The sequence below is a fragment of the Rhinopithecus bieti genome, unplaced genomic scaffold (genome assembly GCF_001698545.2).
Source record: "Rhinopithecus bieti isolate Rb0 unplaced genomic scaffold, ASM169854v2 scaffold_14330, whole genome shotgun sequence".
Lineage (NCBI taxonomy): Eukaryota > Metazoa > Chordata > Mammalia > Primates > Cercopithecidae > Rhinopithecus > Rhinopithecus bieti.
This window is the reverse complement of record NW_016807931.1, coordinates 663,218-689,913: the sequence shown is the minus strand read 5'-3', so window position 1 is coordinate 689,913 and position 26,696 is coordinate 663,218. Positions and strand designations below refer to the sequence as shown.

Below are 26,696 nucleotides of genomic sequence, written 5' to 3'. Positions count from 1 at the left end.
TATTTTTCCATTTGTGTATGTCATCTTTGACTTCTTTGAGCAGTGTTGTGTAATTCTCATTGTAAGATCTTTCACCTCCCTGGTTACCTATATTCCTAGGTATTTTATTCCTTTTGTAGTTATTGTGAACTGGGTTGTATTCATGATTTGGCTCTCAGCTTGTATGTTGATGTATGGAAATGCTATTGATTTTTGTACATTGAGTTTGTATCCTGAAACTTTGCTGAAGTTGTTTATCAGATCTAGGAGGTTTGGGGCAGAGACTATGGAGTTTTCTAGGTATGACATCATCTTGGCTGCATACAAGGATAGCTTGACTTTCTCTTTTGCTATCTGGCTGCCTTTTGCTTCTTTCTCTGGCCTGAATGCTCTGGCTACTAAAATACCTGCAGTACTATATTAAATAGGAGTGGTGAATGAGTGCATCCTTGTCTTCTTCCTGATGTCAATGGGGATGTTTCCAGCATTTGCCCATTTAGTATGATGTTCACTGTGGATTTGTGATAGAGCCCTCATTATTTTGAAATATGTTCCCTCAATCCCTGGTTTGTTGAGGGTTTTTAACATGAAGGGGTGTTGAATTTTATCAAATGCTTTTTCTTCATCTATTGAGATGATTATGTTTTTTTTTTTTTTTTTTTTGAGACGGAGTCTCGCTCTGTCGCCCAGGCTGGAGTGCGGTGGCCGGATCTCAGCTCACTGCAAGCTCCGCCTCCCGGATTCATGCCATTCTCCTGCCTCAGCCTCCCGAGTAGCTGGGACTACAGGCGCCCGCCACCTTGCCCGGCTAGTTTTTTGTAGTTTTAGTAGAGGCGGGGTTTCACCGTGTTAGCCAGGATGGTCTCGATCTCCTGACCTCGTGATCCGCCCGTCTTGGCCTCCCAAAGTGCTGGGATTACAGGCTTGAGCCACCGCGCCTGGCCGGATTATGTGTTTTTTAGTTTTGGTTCTATTTTTGTGGTGAATCACATTTATTGACTTACATTATGTTGAACCAGCCTTGCATCCCAGAGAAAAAGCCTAATTGATTGTGGTGGATTAGCTTTTGATGTGCTGTTGGATTTGGTGCTAGTATTTTTGCATCTATTCAAAAGGATTTTGCATAGATGAGAATTTTTGCATCTATTTCATCAAGGATATTGGCTTGACATTTTCTTTTTTTTGTTGTGTCTCTGCCAGGTTTTGATATCAGGATGATGCTGGCCTCATAGAAGAGTTACAGAGGGATCTCTCCTCCTCATTCTTTTGTAATAATTTCAGTAGGAGTGGTACCAGTCCTTCTTTATATGCCTCATAGAATGTGGCTTTGAATATGTCTGATCTGGGTTTTTTCTGGTTGGTACCCTTTTTATTATTGATTTAATTTCAGAATTCATTATCGATCAGTTCAGGGATTCAATTTTTTCCTGGTTCAATCTTGGATGGTTGTATGTGTTTAGGCATTTGTCCGTTACTTTTGGCTTGTGTGGACACAGATGTTTATAATAGTCTCTGAAGATCATTATATATTTCTGTGGGGTCAGTAGTAACATCCTTTTTTTATTCCTGGTTGTGTTATTTCAGATCTTATCTCTGTTTTTCTTTGTTGGTCTGGCTAGTGATCTATCTTATTTATTCTTTCCAAAAACAAAATCATGGATTTGTTGCTCTTTTATGTGGCTTTTTATGTCTCAGTTTCTTTCAATTCAGCTCTGATTTCAGTTATTTCTTTTCTTCTGCTAGCTTCCTGGTTGGTTTGCTCTTATTCCTCTAGTTCCTTTAGCTGTGACATTAGGTTGTTAATTTGAGATCTCTCTAGTTTTTTAATGTGGGCATTTAGTGCTATAAACTTCCCTCTTAACACTGCCTTATCTCTGTCCCAGAGATTCTGGTATACTGCAACTTCTCATTAGTTTCAAAGAATTTCTTGATTTCTGCTTTAATTTCATTATTTACCCAAAGTCAATCAGGAGCAGGTTGTTTAATTTCCACGTAAGTGTATGGTTTTGAGAAAGTTTCTTAGAATTGATGTCTACTTTTATTTCACTATTTTGTAAGAGTGTGGTTCATATTATTATTATTTTTTAATTTGCTGAGCATTGTTTTATATGATCGTGAGTATGTGCCATGTGAAAATGAGAAGAATGTATATAACGTTGTTTGGGGTAGCGTGCTCTATAGATATCTATTGGGTCAGTTTGGTGAAATGTTCAGTTCAAGTCCTGAATATCTTTGTTAGTTTTGTACCTCGATGATCTGTCTAAATTGTCAGTGGGGTATTGAATTCTTCCAGTATTATGTTATGGTTATTGAAGTCTCTTTCTTCATATGTCTTTAGGAACTTTCTTTATGAATCTGGGTGTTTCTGTGTTGCATGTGTACATATTTAGCATGGCTAGATCTTCTTGTAATCATCTTGTTGATATTAGCCCTATACCATTATATAATATCCTTCTTTGTCTTTTTTGATATTTGTTGTTTTAATGTCTGTTTTGTCTGAAATTAGAATAGGAATCCCTACTTTTTTCTGTTTTTCCTTTGCTTGGTACATTTTTCTCCATTCCTTTTCCTTTGAGTGTATGGGTGTCAGTGCATGTGAGATGGGTCTCTTGAAACCAGCATACCATTGGGTCTTGCTTTTTATCCAACTTACAATGTTGTGCCTTTTAATTGGGGCATTTAGCTTATTTACATTCAAGTGTAGTATTGATATGTGAAGATTTGTTCCTGCCATGATATTGCCAGATGTTATATATAGACTTGTTTATATGGATGCTTTGCAGGGTTACTGTTCTATGTACTTAAGTGTGTTTTTGTAGTGGCTAACAATAGTGTTTCCTGTATGTTTAGCATTTCCTTGAGGACCTCCTGTAAGGCAGGTCTGGTGGTTATTTGGTCATTATGAAATTCCTTAGCATTTGCTTGTCTGAAAAATAATTTATTCCTCCTTTGTTTATGAAACTTGGCTTGGCTAGCTAGACTAACAAAGAAAAAACTCTTAGCAATTTTTTTTCTTTCGGAATGCTGAATATAGACCTCTATTCTCTTCTAGCTTCTGGCGTTTCTGCTGAAAATTTGCTGTTAGCCTAATGGGGCTTCCATTATAAGTGAACTGCCGTATTTCTCTAACTGCCTTTAGTATTATAGTTTTTCTTTCATTTTAACCTTGGAGAATGTGATGACTATGTGTCTTGCAGATTGTTTTATTATGTAATATCTTGTTCTCTGCATTTCTGTAATTTGAATGTTGATTCAAATCTAAGTAAGATTGAGAAAATTCCTCAGAATGATATTCTGAAGTATGTTTTCCAAGTTGCTTGTTTTCTCTACCAGTCTTTCAGGGATGCCAGTGAGTGATAGATTTAGTTTCTTCACATAATCACATATTTCTCTGAAATTTCATTCATTCCCATTTACTCTTTTCTTTTTATTTTTGTCTGACTGATTTAATTCAGGGAGTAGGCTGTCAAGCTCAGAGATGCTTTCCTTAGCTGGGTCGATTCTGCTGTTAATACTTGGGATTGTATTCTGAAATTCTTGAAGTGAGTTTTTCAGCTCTATCAGCTCATTTTGATTCTTTCTTAAAACAGACATTTCACCTATAATCTCCTGTATCAATTCATTTTATTGCTTAGAATTCTTGGATTGGGTTTCAACTATCTTCTCAATGTCGATGATCTTCATTCTTTTCCGTATCCTGAATTCATCATATTCTTATAATGAAATTTAATTGTCATGTAACAATATTTAAAGATGAGACCTTTAAGAGATGATGAGGCCATGAGGGCTTCTGCCTTCATGGGTGGCATTGATGTTGTTATAAAAGAGTGAATTGGGCACCCTCTTGCTCTGTCTTGCCCTTCTGCCTTCCACCATGGGATGACACAGCAAGAAGGCCCACAGGAGATGTTGTCTCCTTAATCTTGAACTTCCCAGTTTCCAGACATGTCAGCCAATACATTTCTATCCAAACAAATACTCAGTCTCAACGTAATATGTTACAGCAGCACACAACAAACTAAGAAACATGAGGTCTCAAAAACAAGTTGTCTGTCCATGTAATAATTGATTATTAAGACACAAAATAATTTCAACAGATGAAGAATTGATGACACTAGGTTACACAATAGCTTGTGTTTGCCTATATTATAACTTCTCCTAAGTCTAAATTTAAAAAACAAAATGTGTCTTAACAATAGCAGCTTGAAAAAGCATAGATGAGTGAAATATTCAGTAAAAGAATTTTGTACAAAGAAAAGAACTAGCTGCACAGTTACAACACGTTATGGAGGTATGTTTATTGTAATAAAAAAAGTTAAGCTGCATCTCTGTAGATCATTTACTTTGCAGAGGGTAAAGCTGTTATATCTTTTCCAGCATAACTTACTCTTCCATTTTTAATTTTTTTGAAATATCTTAAATAATTTAGCATTCCTTTATAACCTCTTAACGGTGACAAATCTGGGGTATGAGGGATTTTATTTTTTTCCCAAAAGGGCTCCATCTTTGCTATCTGTTGATCAGTCTTAGAAAATCTAATTATGATCAATAAATGTTAACAGTTTATGGGATCTGTGTCAGCTGAAGTAGTTGGTTGCAAATATTAAAACCTAGTAGTATTTCCCCTCAGTAACATGTAATTGCCACATTTTTTATAAGAAGGTTTGGTTAGAAAAAACTGTGAAAAATTGCTTAAACCAAAGCCAGTTACAACGAGTAATCTCTCTTGTTGGTTTACTTTCACCTCAGAACCACAAGAATGTTACAATACCTAGTGAATAGTTGTCTGTAACATTTCCACCAGATGTTTCAGTAGCATATTGGTCTTGGCATTTCTTGGTACTATGGTTCTGTATTCTTTGTGATGTCTCATTGTTTGTGAGGTTTTGTTTAAAACAAAAACAAAACAAAAACTAAGTGGGACTATATATGTAGATGTGTGTCAGTACCAAAAAATTATTTTCTTAAATCGTCTTTTAGACTCTTTTTCCTGCTGAACAGCAAAGTACTTTTATTTTCCACTTTCCTATATTCCTAAAAGTATGAACAATGTGTTTCAGTTGACTCTATTGCATACCTTTTGCTGAAGACTTTTCTGTAAACACAATTGCCTTGTTCAGTTTTGTTGTAAATTGACTTACCATAGGTGCACGGTTGGTATGCTTTCTGAATGTGTGTTTGATAAGAGTGATAAAATAAAAGCTTAAAAATAAAAAAAAGAAAGAAACGTTTATTGGAAATGAGGTTGAAAACTTCCCTATGTTCTGCTTTCCTACAGTGTGACCATAATAAAGAAGTCAATTTTATATAATTTAAGTGAGTTAAAGACTGTCAGAACTCTCATTTGTCAAAACGTGCTCATGGAGATACTAATTATTTATAGTATTTTCAACCTCAAATTACCAAGATTGCAAATGTATATATCCGTGAATAAAGAATGTAGATTATTTTTCTCTTTCTCTCTCTCTCTCTCACACACACAACACACACAAATATATCAAACCATCTTCTTGTTTTCTTTGTTTCTGGTACTCCATGAGGCATTATTTTATTTGTAGTAGTATAGACATAATTTATTATCATAAATTATCCAGGTTATTGTGTGTGAGTTATGTTTAAGACACTAGTTGATGAATTCTAAGTGTAGTTCATCTTATTCTTAAATATAGGTAAATGTTATAATAGGTAAGCATAATAAGTGAACCATTCCATAGACTGTTTATTCATTATCAAATCTCATATAATTTGAAAAGTTCTGAAAATTTGAGTATGCCCTGGCGATGCCATAGCTTAAAGAATAAAAACATAAATATTTTTATTATCAACAATAATAATAGTGCTCATTGGTAAAATATGTGTAAAATTGGGTGAAAAATTTCTATACATCACAAATGTGAAAATACATGTTTGCTTTCTTATTTTTTAAATAAATTACCTTCATGTTTACCTGACCTATCCTCCACTGAGCTGTAGAAAATGAATAGTATTCCAACATATTTTAGATACATAATTTACTGACAAGTTTTTTGAGATAACTGCCAAGTATCTTCAATTTCTTATTTGTGACCCCTTCTTCTTCCAAATATTCTTAGTTTGGGGGCATGCCGAGGGCCAAGAGATGGCTTATAAGTCCTTTTGACAACCAAAATCCTTACACTTTTTGTATAAAATACCTGATTCCTCTAATCACATATCATATTGCTACCTCCATTATTGAAGTCAGAATCTGGTATAGCCTATTGTATGCTTTTAAAGCTTTGATTGAAGACTCAGTAACCTTCTTCAGGTGACTCAAACCCAGCTTTGTGGTAGTTCTTACTGGCAAAATAGACATCTTTGAGTCTAGTTGTGCCCTCAATCCCACTCTTTGGCTCACATAAACTACCTGCATTTCTTTGTTATCTATAGCAGGATCACCAGTTCTCAAATCGGTTATCTTATGAGTCCTCTCAAGAGAGTAAAAAAGAAACTCTTGGCAACATTAATGGAAAATTTAAACACAGCAGTCTGGGAAGGCCAACCAACAAAGTCTGTTGCATAACACATTCTGCTGCTAAATTGAGATTGATATTGGCTGAGTTACAAATTGGTGTGGAACAAGTTGCCCAAAAGACACTTTCTGTCCAGAGTCCCTATTTTCTTTGTATGTCTGTAATGCATCTCCCCCTCTATGGGTCAATGCCTGCGAGAGGAGAACACAATACACTTGCTTAACTGCTTCTCTCCATTCTCTTTGTTTCTCTCTTTATTTTCTTCATATTATTTTTTCAACAAGTATTCTGGAACAAGAAGAGATGTACTTCACTATTTCTTCTACATCATAGAAGGATGAAATATCATCAAAGGGCAAGTAACAGTAACCTCATGATCCTCGGCATTTTGACTCTCTTTTCTAACCTTGGCCTCATACTATAATTTTCTGGAAAGCTTCAAAGAAAAAAGGTAGCATGGACCTATACCAGACTCTGGGAATGCTATTTTTAAAAACTTCTCTAGTTATTCTCATATTCAACTAGAATTAAAGTTTTCTTGCTATTTACCATATCTATCTCCTACCATAGAGAGCAAAAATCATAACATCTTAGTTTCTATGGGTGCCAGGATAGTTTTAAATATATTATGAGATAATCCTTTCAGCAGATAATTTATGGTTTGGTTCTTGGTAGGATTAGTAGGAGATAAAAATTTTGATTCTCGGGATGTACTGTTCTCAAATCTCCACATGATGGTAATATTAGATTTTGCCTATTTTTTCCTGGATGAATTTTCTTCTTAAAATGTTGAACTTACTAAGAATAATTCCAGAAGGTATCTCAATTTCTTTAAAATAAAATAAAGTATAAGTAAATCTATACAGGATAAAGGGTACAATAAATTCACAAACTATTTCACCAAGCAGATTTATTCTGAGAAAATGTGTTTGTTAAAGGATGGTCATTAATAAAGTGCATTAAAAATAAAATAGTAAAATAAAGCTGTACAGTTTCACTGATACCACCAACCAAGTCATCATGTAAACTATAAAAGAATATACTCCCAAGAGTTAATAAATGATTATTAAAATAAAAATAAATATGCATCACTTTGACTCTAATTGGCTTTCTTATAGTTTTTTTTAAATACATATAAAAGTTTCAGTAGTAAAAACTAAACATGGCAGGACTTTTATTGGATTACAGTTCTTAGTTGAATTTATAAAATGAAATATGTAAAATTAGACGCATTTATCTCTTGTATTCTTTTTTTGGGGGGGTGAGGAATAATTATATTTAGGTAACAGCACAGAAATATTTGCTTACAGTTTTAGTTTTTGCTCCCTACCCTCAACAGGGGCTGAGTCAATAGACAGCCATCCACCTGAAAGGAGATGGCAGAAGGAAGGGAAGGAAGAACCATAAAGTTGACTCAGGGAAGGTGTATGAAAATGGCATTATTTCAGATGCTAGAACTGATTATCCAGAGTCTGGTGCATACTCAAGACAAAATATACAATTTATTGCAATCCCTATTATGGCTTTAAAAATGTCAAAACAGGACACTTTTATAATTAGCTATATATATGTAAATGGGTGTGCTTGTGTACATTTCTTGGGGCAAAAATATTTTTGAGTTTGAGGGCTCTGTAGGAGTAAACTATAAGTCTTTAATTTGTCCTAAGAGAACAATGCTCTAAATGGTAAAGTAAAAACCATCAGATGTTCAGTTAGATTGAAGTACACACCACACGCACACCAAAAAATCCCAGGGAAGATATTTGAAGTGATTGTATTGTGCATTATCTTACCGGTATCTCCTCCGGTATCTCCTACTTTTAAATTAAGTTTTAGTACATTTTTCCCCACAAATGAATATTTCTATTACCAAATATCAAGAAGTAACTCCTTCAAGTGTCAGACCACTAAACAGCAGTTTAAATTATTATGAAATGCTCAAATTTGGGACTAAATCTGTTTCATTTCTATAGCAATAGAAGTCCTTGCAGAAACAAAACATTCCAACAACCTGGCCTGACCTTGACTTCCTCTGGGGCAGAACAAAACAGCATGCTGCAAAGCACTGAATCTTGACTTGCTGAAGTGAAGGTCACTTCAGTGCCTGTTGGGAGGTATTTCAGTTACATTGAAACCACTAAAGCAAAAATCAAGATGTTTGAGGGGCAGCAGCAATAAGGCAATCATTCCCTTTTCTATCTCTTCATAGCATCAGTGTGACAAATCTCTTACAGGGAAAATAACTCTGAATTGCCTATAGGCTGCCAGGTGAGAGGACAGACACAACTACGACTTTACTTTAAGGGCAGATGAAGAAGTCTAGAGGAATTTTTTTTTCTCTTTTCTGGATTCTCAGCTTTCCTTTTTTTTTTTTTAATCTCAATGATTAACAGTATGTCACTCAATTCAGAGTGTCATACTTGTACTGAGAACTATTTTAACTATCTTGTTATATGAAAGAATCACTTAGAAAGTTTGAAATTGAGAATTAAGTACCTATTGCTGATTTATGATGGACACTGCCTCTGTACATTTGTGTTGCTATAAAGAAATATCCGAAGCTCAGTAATTTATAAAGAAAAGAGGCTGATTTGGCTCACAGTTCCACAGGCTACACAAGAAACAGGAGGGCAGCATCTGCTTCTGGTGAGGACTTCAGTCTGCTTCCACTTATGGTAGAAAGGGAAGGGGAGCCAGCATGGGAAGATCAAATGGCCACAGAGGGCACAAGAAAGAGAGGGAGCAGGTACTAGGCTCTTTTTAACAAACAGTTCTCCTGGGAAGTAAAAGTGACAGCTCACTCATTGCCATGAGAATGGCACCAAGCCATTCATAAAGGATCAGCCCAGAGATCCAAGCACCTCCCTTTAGGTCTTACCTCCAGTATCCGGGATCAAATTTCCACATGAGATTCCAAGGGCAAAAATATCCAAACTCTATGTGACATATAGCTCTTAACTTTACATTATACTAGCATGAAGAATTACATTAACTAGGCCATTGCCTTTAGACTTCCATCTTTTAAAACGTATCTAAAAACATTGCTGCTTTTCCACAAACATAGATATTATGACCATATTATTTGTTATCCAAATAAGAACTTTTCATAATTAAATCAGGACAGTGGTAGAAAGTGAGACCATCCCAGAATATCGAGATGTATAGTTATCCTTAAAATACTGTATTTCCGGTTATGTAAAGCTATTTCCTATGTTTTTATAATAATAATGTAACTATTAGTGCATATGTAGCTTAAGATAATGATTTGCATTTAACATTTATCTGCATAAAATAGATCTATTAGCAGGGGAAAGAAAGGCAAGGACAGATCACTAAGCTAAGTATGCATTAATTGGTGAGGTATGTAATTGAAGGATAAATTCTTCCCTACACCATCCTCTCCAAGCACAGTGTAGTTGATATGAACGATTGCAGGATTGACAGCAAAAGAAAGTACACACAATTGGTTCATTATCATTTAACATGATCACTTTCCCTACTTTTTCTTTCTTATATTAAATAACTCTGATATAACAGAAAGTTAGGGCAGGTTCAACTGCTTAAAAATGTATCTTTAAATTCATACCAAAATGAATACTTGGCATGGTATTTGAGGGTGATAGCTAAAATAGAAAATGTTTATAAATTAATGCTAATACTTTTTAAACTCATTTACATAGAGTGTTGTAAAATCTTAGATTTATAATTGATAGCAATAATTAATCTGGGATTTACAATTGACAATAAAATGAAAACATTAAAATGAACAAAACCATAGATATATTAAGTACTCAATCAACAACCTAGGACCATTTGTAGCATACCAACTCTTTTTTCACATTTTTTCATGGTAGTTTAAATCCAAAATGCTTTCTATGATAAACTATGTTAAATTTTATTTAACTTTGATAAACATATTTATATATTGTATTTATAAATAACATGCAATAATATATAAAATAATGCATAAATTATTGATTTAAATGTTTAAAACAATACATTTGAGGACAATAAGAAGATCATCACTTGTAGAATATTGTTTTCAAAACACTTTTACTCATATAAAGGCAATTGAATAGTATTTCTTTATGTTATTTATTTCAGACTTTGCTATTGGTGCCTTTTTTCTTAAAGAAAAAAAAAGGATTTTGCTGTAAGTCATCAAATTATCATCCCAGAATGATATATTTCAAAACTGTACAGTGAATTAAATTAAATAAGAATATCATATCATATTCATAGAGTCTACACAATTAAAAATATTACACAAGTCCAGAAATGGCAGAAGTTTTGCCCATCTCTTTCTTACCTGCTTGTGAGCATGGTCATATGAGTTAATGTGATTGTCAAACTCCTGGTGCTTATAGTACTGCTTGTCACAGAGTTCACAGTAAAAATTTGCCTTCAGATCTTCCAGAGCTTTTGCTATGGTATTTTCCTTCTCAGCATAGTCCTGAAAAATAAAATTTCAAGGAAGGATACAATTAGCTCTCCCCTGTGTTTACTTTGTTCTAACAGTTGTCGACTATAGTACAATAATGAGAGTTAGAAACAGAATACAGCAAAGAGGAAAATAAAGCAAATAGTAGAAAACAAAGTTAGAATAAATTATGACTTAAAAATCAGAAGGCTAACAGAAGAAGTCAAGATAAGTAACAGAAAAATAGCATAAATGTGGCGGAGAAATGCAAATGATAGAAATAAATAGAAGTCCTTGATTGAATAAGTTACTATGCTAGGTTAGCATAAAAACTGAAAAGGAGAATGGCATAAACCCGGGAGGCAGAGCTTGCAGTGAGCTGAGATCTGGCCACTGCACTCCAGCCTGGGCGACAGAGGGAGACTCCGTTTCAAAACAAAAAAAAAAAAACTGAAAATCACATAGCTATCTTGATTCAACTGTGGATTCCTGGCAATGACTCAGCTAACAGAAAATTTTTCTATTCTGAACATGTAAAATGTGTTCTGTTTGAAAAGGTCTGTATTTGTGCACAAATATACAAGTTTTGTATTTTGTTTGTTTCCTTAATTATCTATCTAGTAACTTATTATTTATTCCAACTAGGCATTTAACTTGACTAATTTTTTTATCCTGACCCATATCAATTTAGAATGAACATTAAAATAATCTCTATTTATTGGAAAATAAAACACTTTTCTGCAGGTTATTTCAGTTATTTACCTAAACTGAAGGGATTAAACTGCAAAAGCAGATTGTTTTCATCATACTCACAGTAAATAAAGACAGTGATATAACCAAACCTCTGAGAAGATGAACATATAGCCCATCATCATTAGCTTTTGTTTACAATGCATAAAATAGCCAAATGGTTGACCGCGTGTTTTAAGTTACATTTAAGATAAATTACTTGCTATTTCACGCTTACTTAAATGTCAGTGAAGTAAATTTCACAAATAATGGCAACAGAGCCTAGCACCTCCTTGAAGCTCTTTCTTGCTCCCTCTTGCCACATGTGATCCCTGAACCTGCTGGTTCCCCTTCCCCTACTGCCATAAGCAGAAGAAGCCTGAGCCCCTCAACAGATGCAGTGTTCAATTCAATGCTGCCAGGCATGAATCAAGTTTACACATGGAAACACTGTCCAATTCTTTCACTGAAGAAGTGAAAATTGGACAATGTTTCCGCATGTAAACATTATTCACGATGTGAAGAATACCTAAACTTCAGACCTCACTGTAAAATATATTTCTAACTTCCAGATTATCTTATATACAACTCCTTTAAAATGCAAAATAACTAGGCCTGGTGCCGTGGCTCATGCCTGCAGTTCCAGCACTTTGGGAGGCCTAGGCAGCTGGACCACTTGAGGTCAAGAGTTCGAGACCAGCCTGACCAACATGGTAAAATCCTGTCTCTACTAAAAATACAAAAATTAGCCAAGTGTGGTGGTGGGCACCTGTAATGCCAGCTACTCGGAGGCTGAGGCAGGAGAATTGCTTGAATCTGGGAGGCAGAGGTTGCAGTGAGCTGAGATCATGCCACTGCACTCTAGCCTGGGTGACAGAGCAAGACTTTGCCTCAAAAAAAAAAAAAACCATCATAACTATATAGTCAAGTCTCTTATGTACTACTATAAAACACACTTTTAGCATTGATATTTATAAATAAAATGTTGTAGTCCTCTATATGGCAATGGCACTTATCTTCCTTAAACACACAAACTAGAAAGGATTCATAGTATGAAATTTAAGCAATTTGTTTAAATTGTTTCTACAATACTGAAAAGTGGTTCACCAATAATTTAATACATGACTAATACTTTACTTATATTATTGCACTGTATATTCATGCATACATCACATATAATAAAGTTCACCATGATTTGGGATGCATACTTTGTAGTAATCAATGCATACATTTGCCATAATACATAGGTTACTTTCTTATTTTAAAGACAATAATCTATTGTTATGTTTTATTAGTTGTATCAACTGCACAACAAAGGTGACTCTTATAGTTTAGATAATTTCCCCTTCCAAACCTCATGTTAAAAAGTGATTTTCAATGCTGGAGGTGGGGCCTAATGGGAGGTGTTTGGGTGATAAAGGCAGATCCTTCATCAATAGATTAACACCCTCCATGGAGGATTGAGGTGAGTAAGTTCTTACTATATTAATTTTCTTGAGAGCTGGTTGTTAAAAAGATCCTAGCATCTTCCTGTAGCTCTCTCTTGCTTCCTCTTGTATCATGTGATATCTGCACCCACCGGCTCCCCTTCCCCTTCCATCATGAGTGGAAGCAGCCTGAGGCCCTTAACCAGATGCAGATGACAGCACCATACTTCTTGTACAGCCTGCAGAACCATGAGTCAAATAAATCTATTTTCTGTATAAATTACCCAGCCTCAGGTATTCTTTTAGAACAACACAAATGAACTAAGACAGTGATAAATCACAAAATAACTTAATTGTTTATGCATAATTCCATCAATTTCAATAAATAATAAACCATTTCTCAGCAAATTTGTCAATTATTCCTACTTACACTAACTGATTCTTCCAATATGTTAAAAACACTTAGTTTAAAAGGGTAAAAGTAAGCAATATAGATCCAGATTGCTTACTGAATTTTCAATAAAATCTTCAAAATAACACTTTATGGATTAGTCAATTTAAAGGAAACAAAAATTAAGTAATATGATTTCATGGCTAAAGCATTTGAAGCAGAGATAACTTTCTAATCAATATAGGAAATGGAAATAATTTTGGGATTAAAGCTGAATTAGCTCTCTGGACAATCTTAAACTAACAGAAATTTCATGGTAAATAGTTGATTTTCCTCATTCATTATAACTACAATAAAGCTACTTCCTCTCTATAAATATTTGATTAGCTCTTATTATGTTGTAAGTTTTTTTTTTTTTAATAAGACTGATATTCCTCTAGAGAAGCAATAATTGGTTTCTGTTTACTCCATCTACAAAGGTGGGCAGGTTTTCAGTGGAACAGATTTCTTGGTCAAATTGCATTCTTCAAAAATATTAGCTTCAGCCTAGATTTGAAAATAAAAACATTACTTTAAAAGTAACTATAGCTAACATTTAGTTAGTGTTTATTTAGGGTCAGTCACTGATGAATAATTTGGATGTATTAACTCATTTAATCCTGATTCTTTTCATTTCCTCACTTTACAGATGGAAATAATGAAGCACAGGAAAGTTAAGTAGCTCCAGGATATAATGAGCAAATGTTCACTCCATATTTAAACCCAAAATTCTTCTTCATAGTATTTAATTATTTCTAAACTTTTAAGCACGTAAAAAAGAGAGAGGAGTATAATCATCCCTATGTATCCACTAATCAGCTTCAGTAAGTATGAACTCAAGGTCAATCTTGATTTATTGTATCCTATCCCATCTCATACCCTTTCATCTTGCCCAAATAATTTTTAAATGCATTCCCAGCTTTATATCACTTTTTTCTGTAAATATTTCAGTATATATCTCTAAATTAGAATGACTTTTAAAAAGCATAATCACAAAAGCAATACCAGATTGAAACAAAGAAACAAAAACAGTAGAGGAACCACGATCATTTTGTATTGTCATCAAATATCCCAGTCAGTGTGTGCAAATAGCTCCAATCTCCAATATTTAAAAATAGGTTGTTCAAAACAAAATTCCATTAAGGCCCATACATTACCATCTTCTATGCTTCTTAGTCTCTTTTATTCTGTATTTCCCCATCTCTTTGCTTTATTTCTCATTACAATTTATTTTTCAGAAAAAAATTAAAATTATGCTTCAATTTTAAAAATGTTAATAACTATAGAAAAGTTACAAAACTATAATAAAAGACATACGATTTTCACTTTAATAAAATTATTGTTAACATTTTGATATATTTGTGTGTTCTGTTGCTTTCTCTCTATCTCTACCCTCCTCTAAGTTATTAAAAGAAACATAGCATGGCCGAATTTAAGTTTGCAAGTGATAGCACAATTACAAACATTTGAGCCAGATTTTCAAGTTGATGTTAAGTGCAGTTAAGGAATCAAGGCTGTGTTCTAGAAAACATTAGCAGAGTAAAAAAAGGCTTCATTATTGTATGTGCATCTTAAGGGAAGGAGTCATATGTATTGTTACTGATCATACATTTAAAAACATGTATGTAGACAAAATCATTCCTAGTTAGGCTGACACATTCCATGACCCCTCTCTTTCATTGTGGCTAATATTGAAACAGGCACTGACTGAGATTATAAAGCACACATTAAATACCTCCAACCCACAGCAGAAAGTAAGAGATACATTTGAGTGAGATGAAAAAAAGAGCACAGCTCTTCTTATATATGCAATCCAAAATGTTCACCCTCTATCTGGTAAAGCCATTCTAGATTGAACTATGAGTACAGCTTTTGTACTGTGTCACTGAGAGTGAAGGCGCAAAGTGAAAAAGAAGGACAATCTTCCTGCAACTAGTCAGGTCATTCTAACTCAGCACTTTTTACATATATGTAAAAACAGTAAAGGTTGAATCCTTTCTTTTAGGGAAGCAGTATGCATATACCTCCAAGTTATAAAGTCACAAATCTTAATTCGTGACCACAGCAACTCGGCAGTACAATAAAGTTTGGAGACAGGAAAGTGAAATAGAGAAGTTAATGGTTTACCCACACCCCAAGGACAATATATCCCCCAATACTAAAATATGAATAGCACCAAAGTAGAACCTTAAAGGGACAAACATTATTTTCCAACATGATGCACTTCATAGTGGCCTCATCATCGCATATGGACTCTTTCCAAAGGTATTCTTAATTGGGTATATACAAGTAACCTTCTCTGACAAGTGTGAGCTCTCTGAGGAAAAGAATTTGTACCTGTTTTCCTTACATTTTTATTTTCAGAGCTTTTAGCAGAGCCCAGCATTAGCAGACATTCAACAAATAACAAATAAATAACATTAGGACTGCCCTTTTTGTCTTGAAAATGAGTACATTAGGAAAGAGGGTCAATGTCAGCAACATGATGGAAAACAGGACTCCCTAGTGTTTATTTCCTGCAGAAACATCAATTTAAACAACTATTCACGCGTTAAAATACCTTCATAAGAGCTAAGGAAATCAGATAAGAGATTATAGCACCTGCATATGGTGCAGAAATAAGAAAATACCCATTGAAGAATGTAGGAAAGATAGTATTACATTACCCATGCCACTCTTCCACCAACTCCAAGCAAGAAAGCATGGAGAGATATATTTTCCACATGAGGGAGGAGACGAATGTGAATATAGGACTTTTCTTCAGATCCCAACACCAGCCCTGTCCCCCCAAAAAACTAATGCTGGGCAGGGCCCCAGAGCCCCAGATTCCAGGACAGTACCTGTGGACTAAGCCTCTAGATCTGCTCTAGCACCAGGTTAGATTCTGTAGCCCTTGGCTCCAAGTCTAAGCAACAGACCTGATCTTCAGTCCACCACTGGGACTCCACCACTGGGCTGACCTCAGTAGCCCCAGGCTCTGGACCTCATCCAACACAAGGCTGGCCCACAGCAGCCTCAGGCTCTGGTTTGCCCATACCCTAGGCCAACCCCAGAGGCCCAAGACTCCTGAATGCACCAGCACTGAGCTTGGCCATTGCCCCAGGCTTTAGGCCTTCACCAGCTAAAAGTCTACACCTGCAGCCCCAGTTATCAGGTCAGCACCTACAAACCCAACTCTCAAGCAAGCCCCTGCAGATACAGGATCCAGGCCCAGCCATTGCCATGCCACTGTGTGTGGCATCAGATTCTAGGTTGGTCCAACAAAAGCCTCCAAGTTCCCATCCTTGTCACTAAAGCAATGTTCCCATAGTGGTAGCATCCAGGCTATCCTGCAGACTTTTTCTGGGGCCTTCTTAGCACCAGCTGAACCCCTGTAGTCTCAGTCTCTGTCTCAGCATCGAGTGCCAGGCCAGACCCTGTGTGACTCATGTGCTGGACCTGAAACCCAACGCCACACTGACCCCTTCCCTTCAGTGCTAGTCATTAGGTCAGCACCTGAGAACCCAGCCTCCAGGCAAATTCCTATGGATATAATCTAGGTCCACTCACTTCTAAGGCAGTTCTTGTGGTCCTAGACTGCAAGTCTCCCCTAATGTCAAGTTGGCACTTCTGGCCTCAAACATCAAACAGGTAACCATGGACACAGCCCCAAGACTTCCATTGTTTAACCAGGTTCCAGGCTATTCACTGAGGACCTAGGACCCAGTCCAGTTCTCACAGACCAAGCCTCTAGGGTAGTACCTATACACCAGCACCAGCAGATAAAGGTTACAGGCAAGTCCCTATGCCCTGGACTCCAGAGGACCCAGGGCCAAGGCCCACCATAGTATACTCCAGTGCCAAGGCACACACTGTGGACACTGAGGACACTGAGAGCCCAAGAACACCCCTGTAGACCCAAGTTCCAAGCCAGTCCTCATGGACTCAGGATCCTGACCTGTTCCTGTGGAGTTAAGGCTCCATTTTCATCCCAATGGAACCAAATGCCAAACCCATCCTAGTGGGTGGCCAGCCCTTGAAGACTCAGGCTCATGGCCCACCCCAGTGCCAGGGCAGCCCTTGTAGACCCCAGGTTAAGGAAAGCCATAGTTTCTAGGCCTACCTACCTCCTGACCTAGGCATCAGGACAACTCAACTTTAGATTCCAGCAATAAGCTAACTCTTGAATCATGCCAGGTGGTCTGTTCAGAATCTCTGGACAGACTGACTGAGGAGGGTTTCCCAGACAAAGAACCTGGAAGAAAAAACTACTTCTAATGCATCCACATTAATGTAAGGCAACAAGAACCATGAAAAATCAAGGATATAGAACATCACCAAAAGAACAAAATTTCCCACTAGCTGACCTAAGAAAATGGAGATATAAAAACTCCTTGAGAAAGAATTCCAAATAACTGTTTTAAGGAAGCTCAGTGAACTTTAAGAAAACACAGAAAATGAGTAAATAAAATCAGGAGGACAATAAATGACCCAAAACAATAAATTTAACAAATAATCAATAATAATAGTATAAATCAAATTCTAGAGCTGAAAAATACTACAAATGAAATTAACAATGCATTAGAGAACATCAACAGCAGAATTCGTCATGACAAAGAAAATCTGTGAACTCAAAGAAAGGATATTTAAAAATATACAGTCGGGGAGAAATAATAAAAAAAGAAGAAAAGATCTTTATGGAATTTAATGAACAGCATCAAGACAGCACATGCTTAAATCATAAAAGTATAGAAGAAGAGAAAAAAAGGGGGTAGAAAGCTTAGTTTTAAACGTAATCCCAGACACTTTCAAAATTTGAGGAAAGATATAAATATCCAGGTACAGGAAGGTTAAGGATCTCCAACTGTCAAAAATTAAAGACAAAGAAAAAATCCTGAAAGCAGCAATAAAAAAGAATCAAATAACATATAAAGGAGGGACAATAAAACTAGCAACACATTTCTCAGCAGAGCACTTACAGGCTAGGAGAGAGTGGGATGAATTACTTAGGTGTTGAAGGAAAAAACTATCAACTAAGAATATTGTGCTCAGCAAATCTGTGTTTTAGAAATGAAGGAAAGTTAGACTTTCCCAGACAAGCAAAAGCTGAGGGATTACCTCATCACTAGATTTGTCTTACAAAAATGGATAAACAGAGTTCTTCAAACCAGTAACATGAAACACATGAAAGTGTAAAACTGACTGATAAAAATGAGTACTGCAAAAGTACGTACAAATTCAGAATAATCTAATAATGTAATGCTGGTATATACACCACTAACGTATTTAGTATGAAAGTTAAAAAAATATTAAAAATAATTATCATTATAATAATTAGTTAAGAAATATACACTATTAAAATATGCAAATTAAAACATCAAAATGCATGTCAAGATGGAGTGGAATGAAAATGTAGAGTTTCTTAATGCTCTCAAAGTTAAGTTGTTATTATCTTTTTTTTTTTTTTTGAGAAAGAGTCTCACTCTGTTGCATAGGCTGGAGTGCGGTGGCATTATCTCAGCTCACTGCAACCTTCACCTGCCAGGTTCAAGTGGTTCTCCTACCTCATCCTTCTGAGTGGCTGGAATTACAGGTGTGTGCCAACATGCCCTGCTAATTTTTGTAATTTTAACAGAGATGAGGTTTTGCCATGTTGTCCAGGTTGGTCTTGAACTCCTGACCTCAGGTGATCCACCCACCTTGCACTCCCAAATTGCTGGGATTACAGGTGTGAGCCACTGCACCTGGCCTAAGTTGTTATTATCTTAATGTGGCCTCTTATAAGGATAAAATATATGTTTTTAAGTTTTACAATAACCACAAAGCAAAAATATATAATAGATATACCAAAGATAAAAAGGTAGGAATAAAAGCGTATCACTAGAGAAAAAAGTACTTCATCGCAATGGAAGACATTGAGAGTGGAAGAAAGAAACAAAAGATCTACAAAATAACCAGAAAACAATTAACAGGAAGACAGCAGTAAGTCTTTACCTATCAATAATTACTATGAATATAAATTAATTAATTTATCCAATCAAAAATATAGAGTGGCTGAATACATTACATAAACAATACCCAAATATATGCTTCTTGTAAGAGATTCATTTCATTTGTAAGGACACATAGAGGCTGAAAGTAAATAAATGAAAAAAGATGTACATGCAAATGGAAACCGAAATAAGTAGCTATACTTAGATAAGACAGGCTTTAAGTCAAAAACTGAAAAAAAAGATAAAAAGGTCATTATATGGTGTTAAATGGGTCAACTTAGTAGAGGTTATAACAATATAAAAATATAAATATTGCAGTGTGTAAATAGACAAAACTAATGTTAAATATCTGAGGGGAGAGATAGACTGTAATATAATAATACTAGAGAAATCCATTGCTCCATTTCCAGCAATGGACAGTTCATTCAGACAGAAAATCAATAAGAAAACGTGGGACTTAAACTACATCTTAGACCAAATGGACCTAACCGACGTGTATGGAGCATTATATTCAACAGTAACAGGAAACACTTTCTTCTCAAGTGTATATGGGACATTCTCCTGGATAGTCTATATGTGAGGCAACAAAACAAGTTTTAATAGACTTAAGAAAATTAAAATTATATCAATCACAATGGTATAAAACAAGGAATCGATAACAAGAGTTATTTTGGAAAATTATGGAATACATGGAAGTTAAACAACATGCTTCTGAACAACCAGTCATTGAAGAAATTAAAAGGAAAAATTTAAATTATCTTCAAACAAATGAAAATGGAAGACAATGGAAGATAAAACCAAAACTTAAGGCATGCAACAAAAGCAATCGTAAGAGGAAAGTTTGTAGCAATAAATGCCTAGATCAAAAAAGAAAGATGTCAAATAAATAAAATAATATTACACTTCCCAGAACTAGAAAAAGAAGAACAAATTAAGCTCAAAGTTAGCGGAAAGAAGGAAATAATAAAGACCAGAACAAAATCAAATGAAAGAGAGACTAGAAAAACAATAAACACACATAACCTACCAAGACTGAATCATCAAGTACTGGTTGAGTATCCCTTATCTGATATACTTGAGACCAGAGTGTTTTGGACTTAAATTTTTTTTTAAGATTTTGAAATATGTGCACGTACATAATGAGATATCTCGGGGATGGGAACCAAATCTAAGCAAAAAATTAACTGATGTTTCATGTATTCCTTATATACAGAGCCTGAATGTGATTTTATACAATATTTTCAATTATATTCATGCAACAAAGTTTGAATATATTGAACCAACAGAAAGCAAAGGTGTCACTATCTCAGCCACTTCTATGCAATCTGTGATTGTTTCCTTATTCTGAATTTATATGCAACTGATAAGCAATAATTTTCTTATACTTACACATATGTACTTAACAGTAAAACATGACATGCTATTACAAAGTGAAAAAAATAATGTGTTCAGGGTAACTAAGCAACACAGTAGCAACCCCAGAAAACTTGTGTAAACTGTTAAATAACAACAACACTAAAAAACAGCAGACTTTCACTCTACCTATGATGCTTTGTTTTCATTAAGAGGTTACTGTACATCATCTTTTTTTTAGATGAAAAGAAACATTGGAAACAGTTGAGGGACCAGAAAGTGGGTCCTCTACAAATGAGAAGAAATTCGGAGAGATGGCTTTTTAAAATATTTCCTCTAGAGTAGTTTCTTTCCTTAACAATTTTTGTTTTAGAAATCTCTCTTTGATTTTATAAACTGACGTGCTTTATTGTTCTATATATCATGGCTTATAATACATGCTGCTCTAGTCCTTGAAGAAACCTATCACGCATATTTACTATGTTGTCTAGGAGCTTGTTCTGCAGTATTAACAGCATCATTTTGATTGTTACTATTATTATAATCATCTTGCTTCAGAATCGTTTTGGCTGTTTCTCCTTTTATCAGTAAATGAATAACTGGAGTCTCATTACTGACATTAAAAAGTTATTTGATAGCCATTTGTTTCTCCTTACTGATGGACTCTGGAAGTCTGTTTCTGAGGATTTAAGGAAGTCATACATTATTTTATTATCTCCATAGAATCCTTCAAAGTGAACACCTGGGTTGTTTTAATTAATGGACATATTCACATGACAGGGATTGTGCCTGACATGCACAACTATGTCTTTAGCTACTGTGTTCCAAGGCATTGAAAACAGAATATATGGCATCCTTCATGATATACTCCTCCTGAAAACCTTCCACACCCACCCACATATTCGTTCACTGCTGTTAGTGTGTTGTTCAAGAAAGTGCTTTATGTCTGTGTGTGTGTGTGTGTATGTACATTACAGTATATATATACTCTCTATATACTCTTCATTGATCTAAGAATACCCTGGTCACAGGGCTGAATTAATGAAGTCACATTTGGGAGAGAGTACGTGCTATAAACGTTATGTTTGATGAGAATTACAGCTGGAGGAGGAGAAGAAAATTTTCAAGAAATAACAAAATCTGGCTGTTTTCATCCAGTCCATCTTCCCAGCAGTAAGCATAAATCACTGAAAACAAAGGTTTGTGAAACCAATGGGAAAAGATGTCCTTGGTGATTAGTGCCTTTTTTGTTAACGTAATAATGCCCTGGTAGGATATTCACTCCTCGAAAACACTGAGAACACAACTTTTGACTATGACGGCAAGTTTACACTTATGCATGCCTACTGCATCAGCATATCCCAGCACACTAATTCTACCCATGGCATCCTTGATTTCTATAAGGGCTGTCTTATTGGTTGTAGTCAGTGTCTTTCCACGGCAATAACACCAAGACAGCGATGTTTAATCAGCATTATAGATTTGGTCTATTACGGTCTGTAGACTTGGCATCAGATCTTCATCAGTGATAACTTTGAGAAATACGTTGATGAATTTTCTCCTGCTTTGTGACAAGTAAATGTGTGATCAACACAATTTTTTAAAATTAATGTTGTGCCTTTTCTTAAATTTCTGCAACCATTCTGTTGAATATTCACATTTCTATTCAATGTATAGTTCAATGTGATAGATCTTTGTTTCATGATCAGCTTACCATTAAGTAGCATATGTTTACTTCAATGCTGACAGATCCATGCTTTCAAAACACAATCAAGATTTTCATTTTAGCTTTATAAAGTGTTTTACTATTTATCCTTAACTTCTGTTGATCACTTTCATTATAGCACTTCAACAGTTTATCCTTCTCTTTCTTCAGGTTTTATAAAGAAGTCATTCCAACATCATACTCTTCTGTAAGACATTACACACTTACATTATTGTTCAATTTGACTTTTTGTGCTACAGATGAACATGAATGCTTCTTTTGTTTTCTTACAACTGTTAACTATTGAAAATCTGTAGGTCTTTTGACATTTTCAACAATATCGTTACACCACAGAGTAGAGAATAAGCAAAAACGGGTAATGCACATCAAATGTAACCCTACATGGGGCATCACAGGGAACTTCTTGTTGCCACATCTGGCCTGCATGCCTATCATTTTATTACCCTGTGTGAGAATACTTGCATGGGGGAATCTGAGCAAGTGTGGAAAAGTTATATCACAGCTGAAAGCAAGCTAGATCTTTTTTCCTTGGGGATGTTTAATAAATTGTGTAGTGTGCCTGTATTTTGACTGTGATCCATCACATGAGGTCAGGTGTAGAACTTTCGCCTTGTGGCATCATATCAGCTCTAAAAAGTTTCAGATTTTGGAGCATTTCAGATTTCAGATTTTTGGATTAGGGACACTCCACCTGTAATAGAAACTCTGAACAGGCCAATAATGAGTAGAAAGATCAAATTGTTACTAATAAGAATTAAATAAGAAGTCTCCCATCAAAGAAAAGCCCAGGACCTGATGGCTTTACTGCTGAATTCTACCAAACATTTAAGGAAGAACTAATACCAATCCTTCTCAAACTCTCCCAAAAAGTTGAAGAAGAGGAAGCACTTCAAACTCATTTTATGAAGCCAGCTTTACCCTGATATGAAAACCAGACAAGGATACTGCCCCCCTCACAAAAAAAAAATAAATAAATAAACAAAATTACGGGTCACTATCCCCGTAATATCAATTTTTTTTTGGTGGAAAAAATCCTCAACAAAAAGTGCGAGCAAACAAAATTCAACAACACATTGAAATAATTATTTACCATGATCAATTGAGATTTATACTGGGGATGCAAGGATGGTTCAGGATACAAAAATCTACAAATATGATACACCATATTAATAGAAAGAAGATCAAAAACCATGTGATCATTTCAATAGATGCAGAAAAAAATTTGAACTCAACATCCTTTCATGATAAATTCTCTCAAAAATTAGATATAGAAGGAATATACATTAACACAATGAAGGCCATGTATGATAAACTCACAGCTAACATCATACTCAATGGTAAAAGTTTGAAGTTTTCCTCTGGTATCAGAAAAAAGACCAGAATATTGATTCCTACCACATCTGTTCAACATAATATTGGAGTCCTATTCATGCAATTAGGCAAGAGATGAATTCAAAGGTCCCTCTTTTCAAATAAAATAATGTACATAGAGATAACCCTAAAGATTCCACCAAAGTTCTGTTAGAACTAATACATAAATCACGAAAATTGCAGTATATACAATCAACATATAAAAAAATCACTAATGTTTCTATAAAATAATAATGAACAATCCAACACAGAAAGTAAGAAAACAATCTCATTTAAAATAAGTACAAAAATAATGGGCATAAATTTAACTAAGGATTTGAATAACCTGTACATTCTGTAAAACACTGATTAAAGAAATTGAATGACATAAATAAATGGAAAGATATTCTGTGTTCATGGATTGGAAGGATTAACACTTTAAAATGTTCATCCTAGCCAAAGTGATCTACAGATTAAATGACTTCTATTATACAATGCCAATGACATTTTTCACAGAAATAGAAAAAAATCCTAAAGTTTATACGAAACCAAAAAAGCGTCCAAATAGTCAAAGCAATCTTGAATAGAGAGAACAAAGCTGGATGCATCACACTAATTAATTTAGAAATATGCCACAAAGATACAGCAACCAACAGGTTGCTAACATTAAAAAAGACACACAGACCAATGGATCAGAATGGAGAGTTCAGAAATAAATCTACACATTTACAGTCAATGCATTTTTGGCAAAGCTGCCAAGTACACAAAACAGGGAAAGGATAGTCTGTTCAATAAATGATATTGGGAGGGCTAAATATCTACATGCAGAATAAAATTTGACTTTTATTTCATATCATATACAAAAACCAACTCAAAATTGATAAAAGACTTAAATATAAGCCCCAACACTGTAAAACTGCTGAAAAAAAAGGTGGGGGAGAGATCTCCATGACATTAGTCTGGCAATACATTTTTGGCAGTGACTCCAAAAGCACAGTCCAAAAAACAGAAAAGCACAGTCAAATGAGATTGCCTCAAGGTATAAAGCTCTGCAGTCAAGGAAACAATTAATAGGATAAAGAGACAACAAATAGGACAGGAAAAATACAGTAGTCCCCTTTTATCCATAGTTTTGCTTTCAGTAGTTTCAGTTACTGATGGTCAACCATCCAAAAAATAGGTGAATGCAGCACAATAGGATATTAGAGGGACAGAGAGAGAGAGAGAGAGACCACATTCACATAACTTTCATATTCAGTATATTATCAGTACTATCTGTGATTTCAAGCATCCACTGTAGGTCTTGGAACATATCCTCCAAAGATAAGCAGGTGACTACTGTATTTGCAATCATAAATTTGATAAGCGGTTAATATCCAAAATTGATGAGGAATTCAAATGACTAAAGACTAAGAAAACAAATAACCTGGTTAAAAATGGGCAAAGGACCTGAATAGACATTTTTCAGAAGAAGACATACGAATGCCCCAAAGATAGATGAAACAAAATGCTCAATATCACTGATCATCAGAGAAATGCAAAGTAAAACTACCATGAGATACCACCTCACACCTGTTAGGATGTCTATTAGCAAAACACAAAAGATAGCAAGTGTTGACAAGTATGTAGAGAAATGTAACCCTTGTGTTCTGTTGGCGGGTATGTAAATTAGCACAGCCATTATGCCAAACTATGGAGATTCCTCAAACATTAAAAAATAGAGCTACCATATGATCCAGCAATCCCACTGCTAGGAATATATCCAAAAGAAATGCAATTGGTATGTTGAAGAAATATCTGCACTTCAATATTTATTGTGGCATTATTCATAATAGCCAAGGTATGGAATCGGCCTAAACATCCATAGATTCAGGAAGAGATAAAGACAATGAGGTGTGTATATATGCACAATGGAATTCTATTCACTCTTCAAAAAGAAGAAAATCCTGTCATTTGTGACAACATAGATAAACCTGGAGGACATTACGTTAAGTGAAATACGTCAGGTACAAAAACACAAATACTATATTATCTCACTTATATGTGGAACCTAGAAACATTGAACTCAGAGGCAGAAAGAAAATGGTGGTTCCCAGGGGATAGGGGTGGGGATTGAGGGTTTGTAGGGATGTTAGTCAAATAACACCAAATTTCAGTTAGGAAGAATAAGTTCAAGAGATCTAGTTTCACAATGTGGTGACTGTACTTACTAACAATGTATTGCATTCCCAAAACCTGCTAAGAGGGTAGATTTGAAGTGCTCTCTCCACAAATAAATTAAAAGCATATGAGGTAATGCACATGTTAATTAGCTTGATTGAGACATTCTACAATACATACATATTTCAAAACAACATATTGTTCATGGTAAATACATAAAAGCTGCCAATTAAAAATAAATTTTATAAAAGAAAATGTGTAAAAAAGCAAACAGAACAGAAATTAGAAGTACTAGATTCATATCATTAAAATAACTGCTCATGGTTGGGAGTGTGGTACCGAATCATTTCAGGGACACCTTTGTAGCTCACATCAAGCTAATGTACAAATTACCATTGATGGATAGTAGTTGTCATCATGTACATCCTTGCATTTCTACTAGAAATATCCCATTTAAATAAGTTAAAATTTCAAAGATATAAATAGATTGGGAACTGTTAACATATAATTATTTTAAATGTTGAAAAATAACATTTGTATCTAATTAATATTTAAAATGCTTTGAAAAATCAATCTCTCTCTCTTCCCTACTGCTCCTTCAAGTATAAAAAGCATCTTTGTGATTCTATGTAGCGCAAATTTCATTATCAGTTCTTAAG

General features: G+C 35.0%; 1 protein-coding gene across 1 annotated transcript in view; it reads right to left on the bottom strand.

Annotated features, from left to right (window-relative positions):
* Positions 1 to 26,696, bottom strand: part of ZNF804A (zinc finger protein 804A) — a 355,302-nt gene that overhangs the window by 61,758 nt on the left and 266,848 nt on the right. The window contains 1 exon segment of the mRNA XM_017884158.1: positions 10,780 to 10,923. Coding sequence (XP_017739647.1) covers positions 10,780 to 10,923 — 144 coding nt within the window.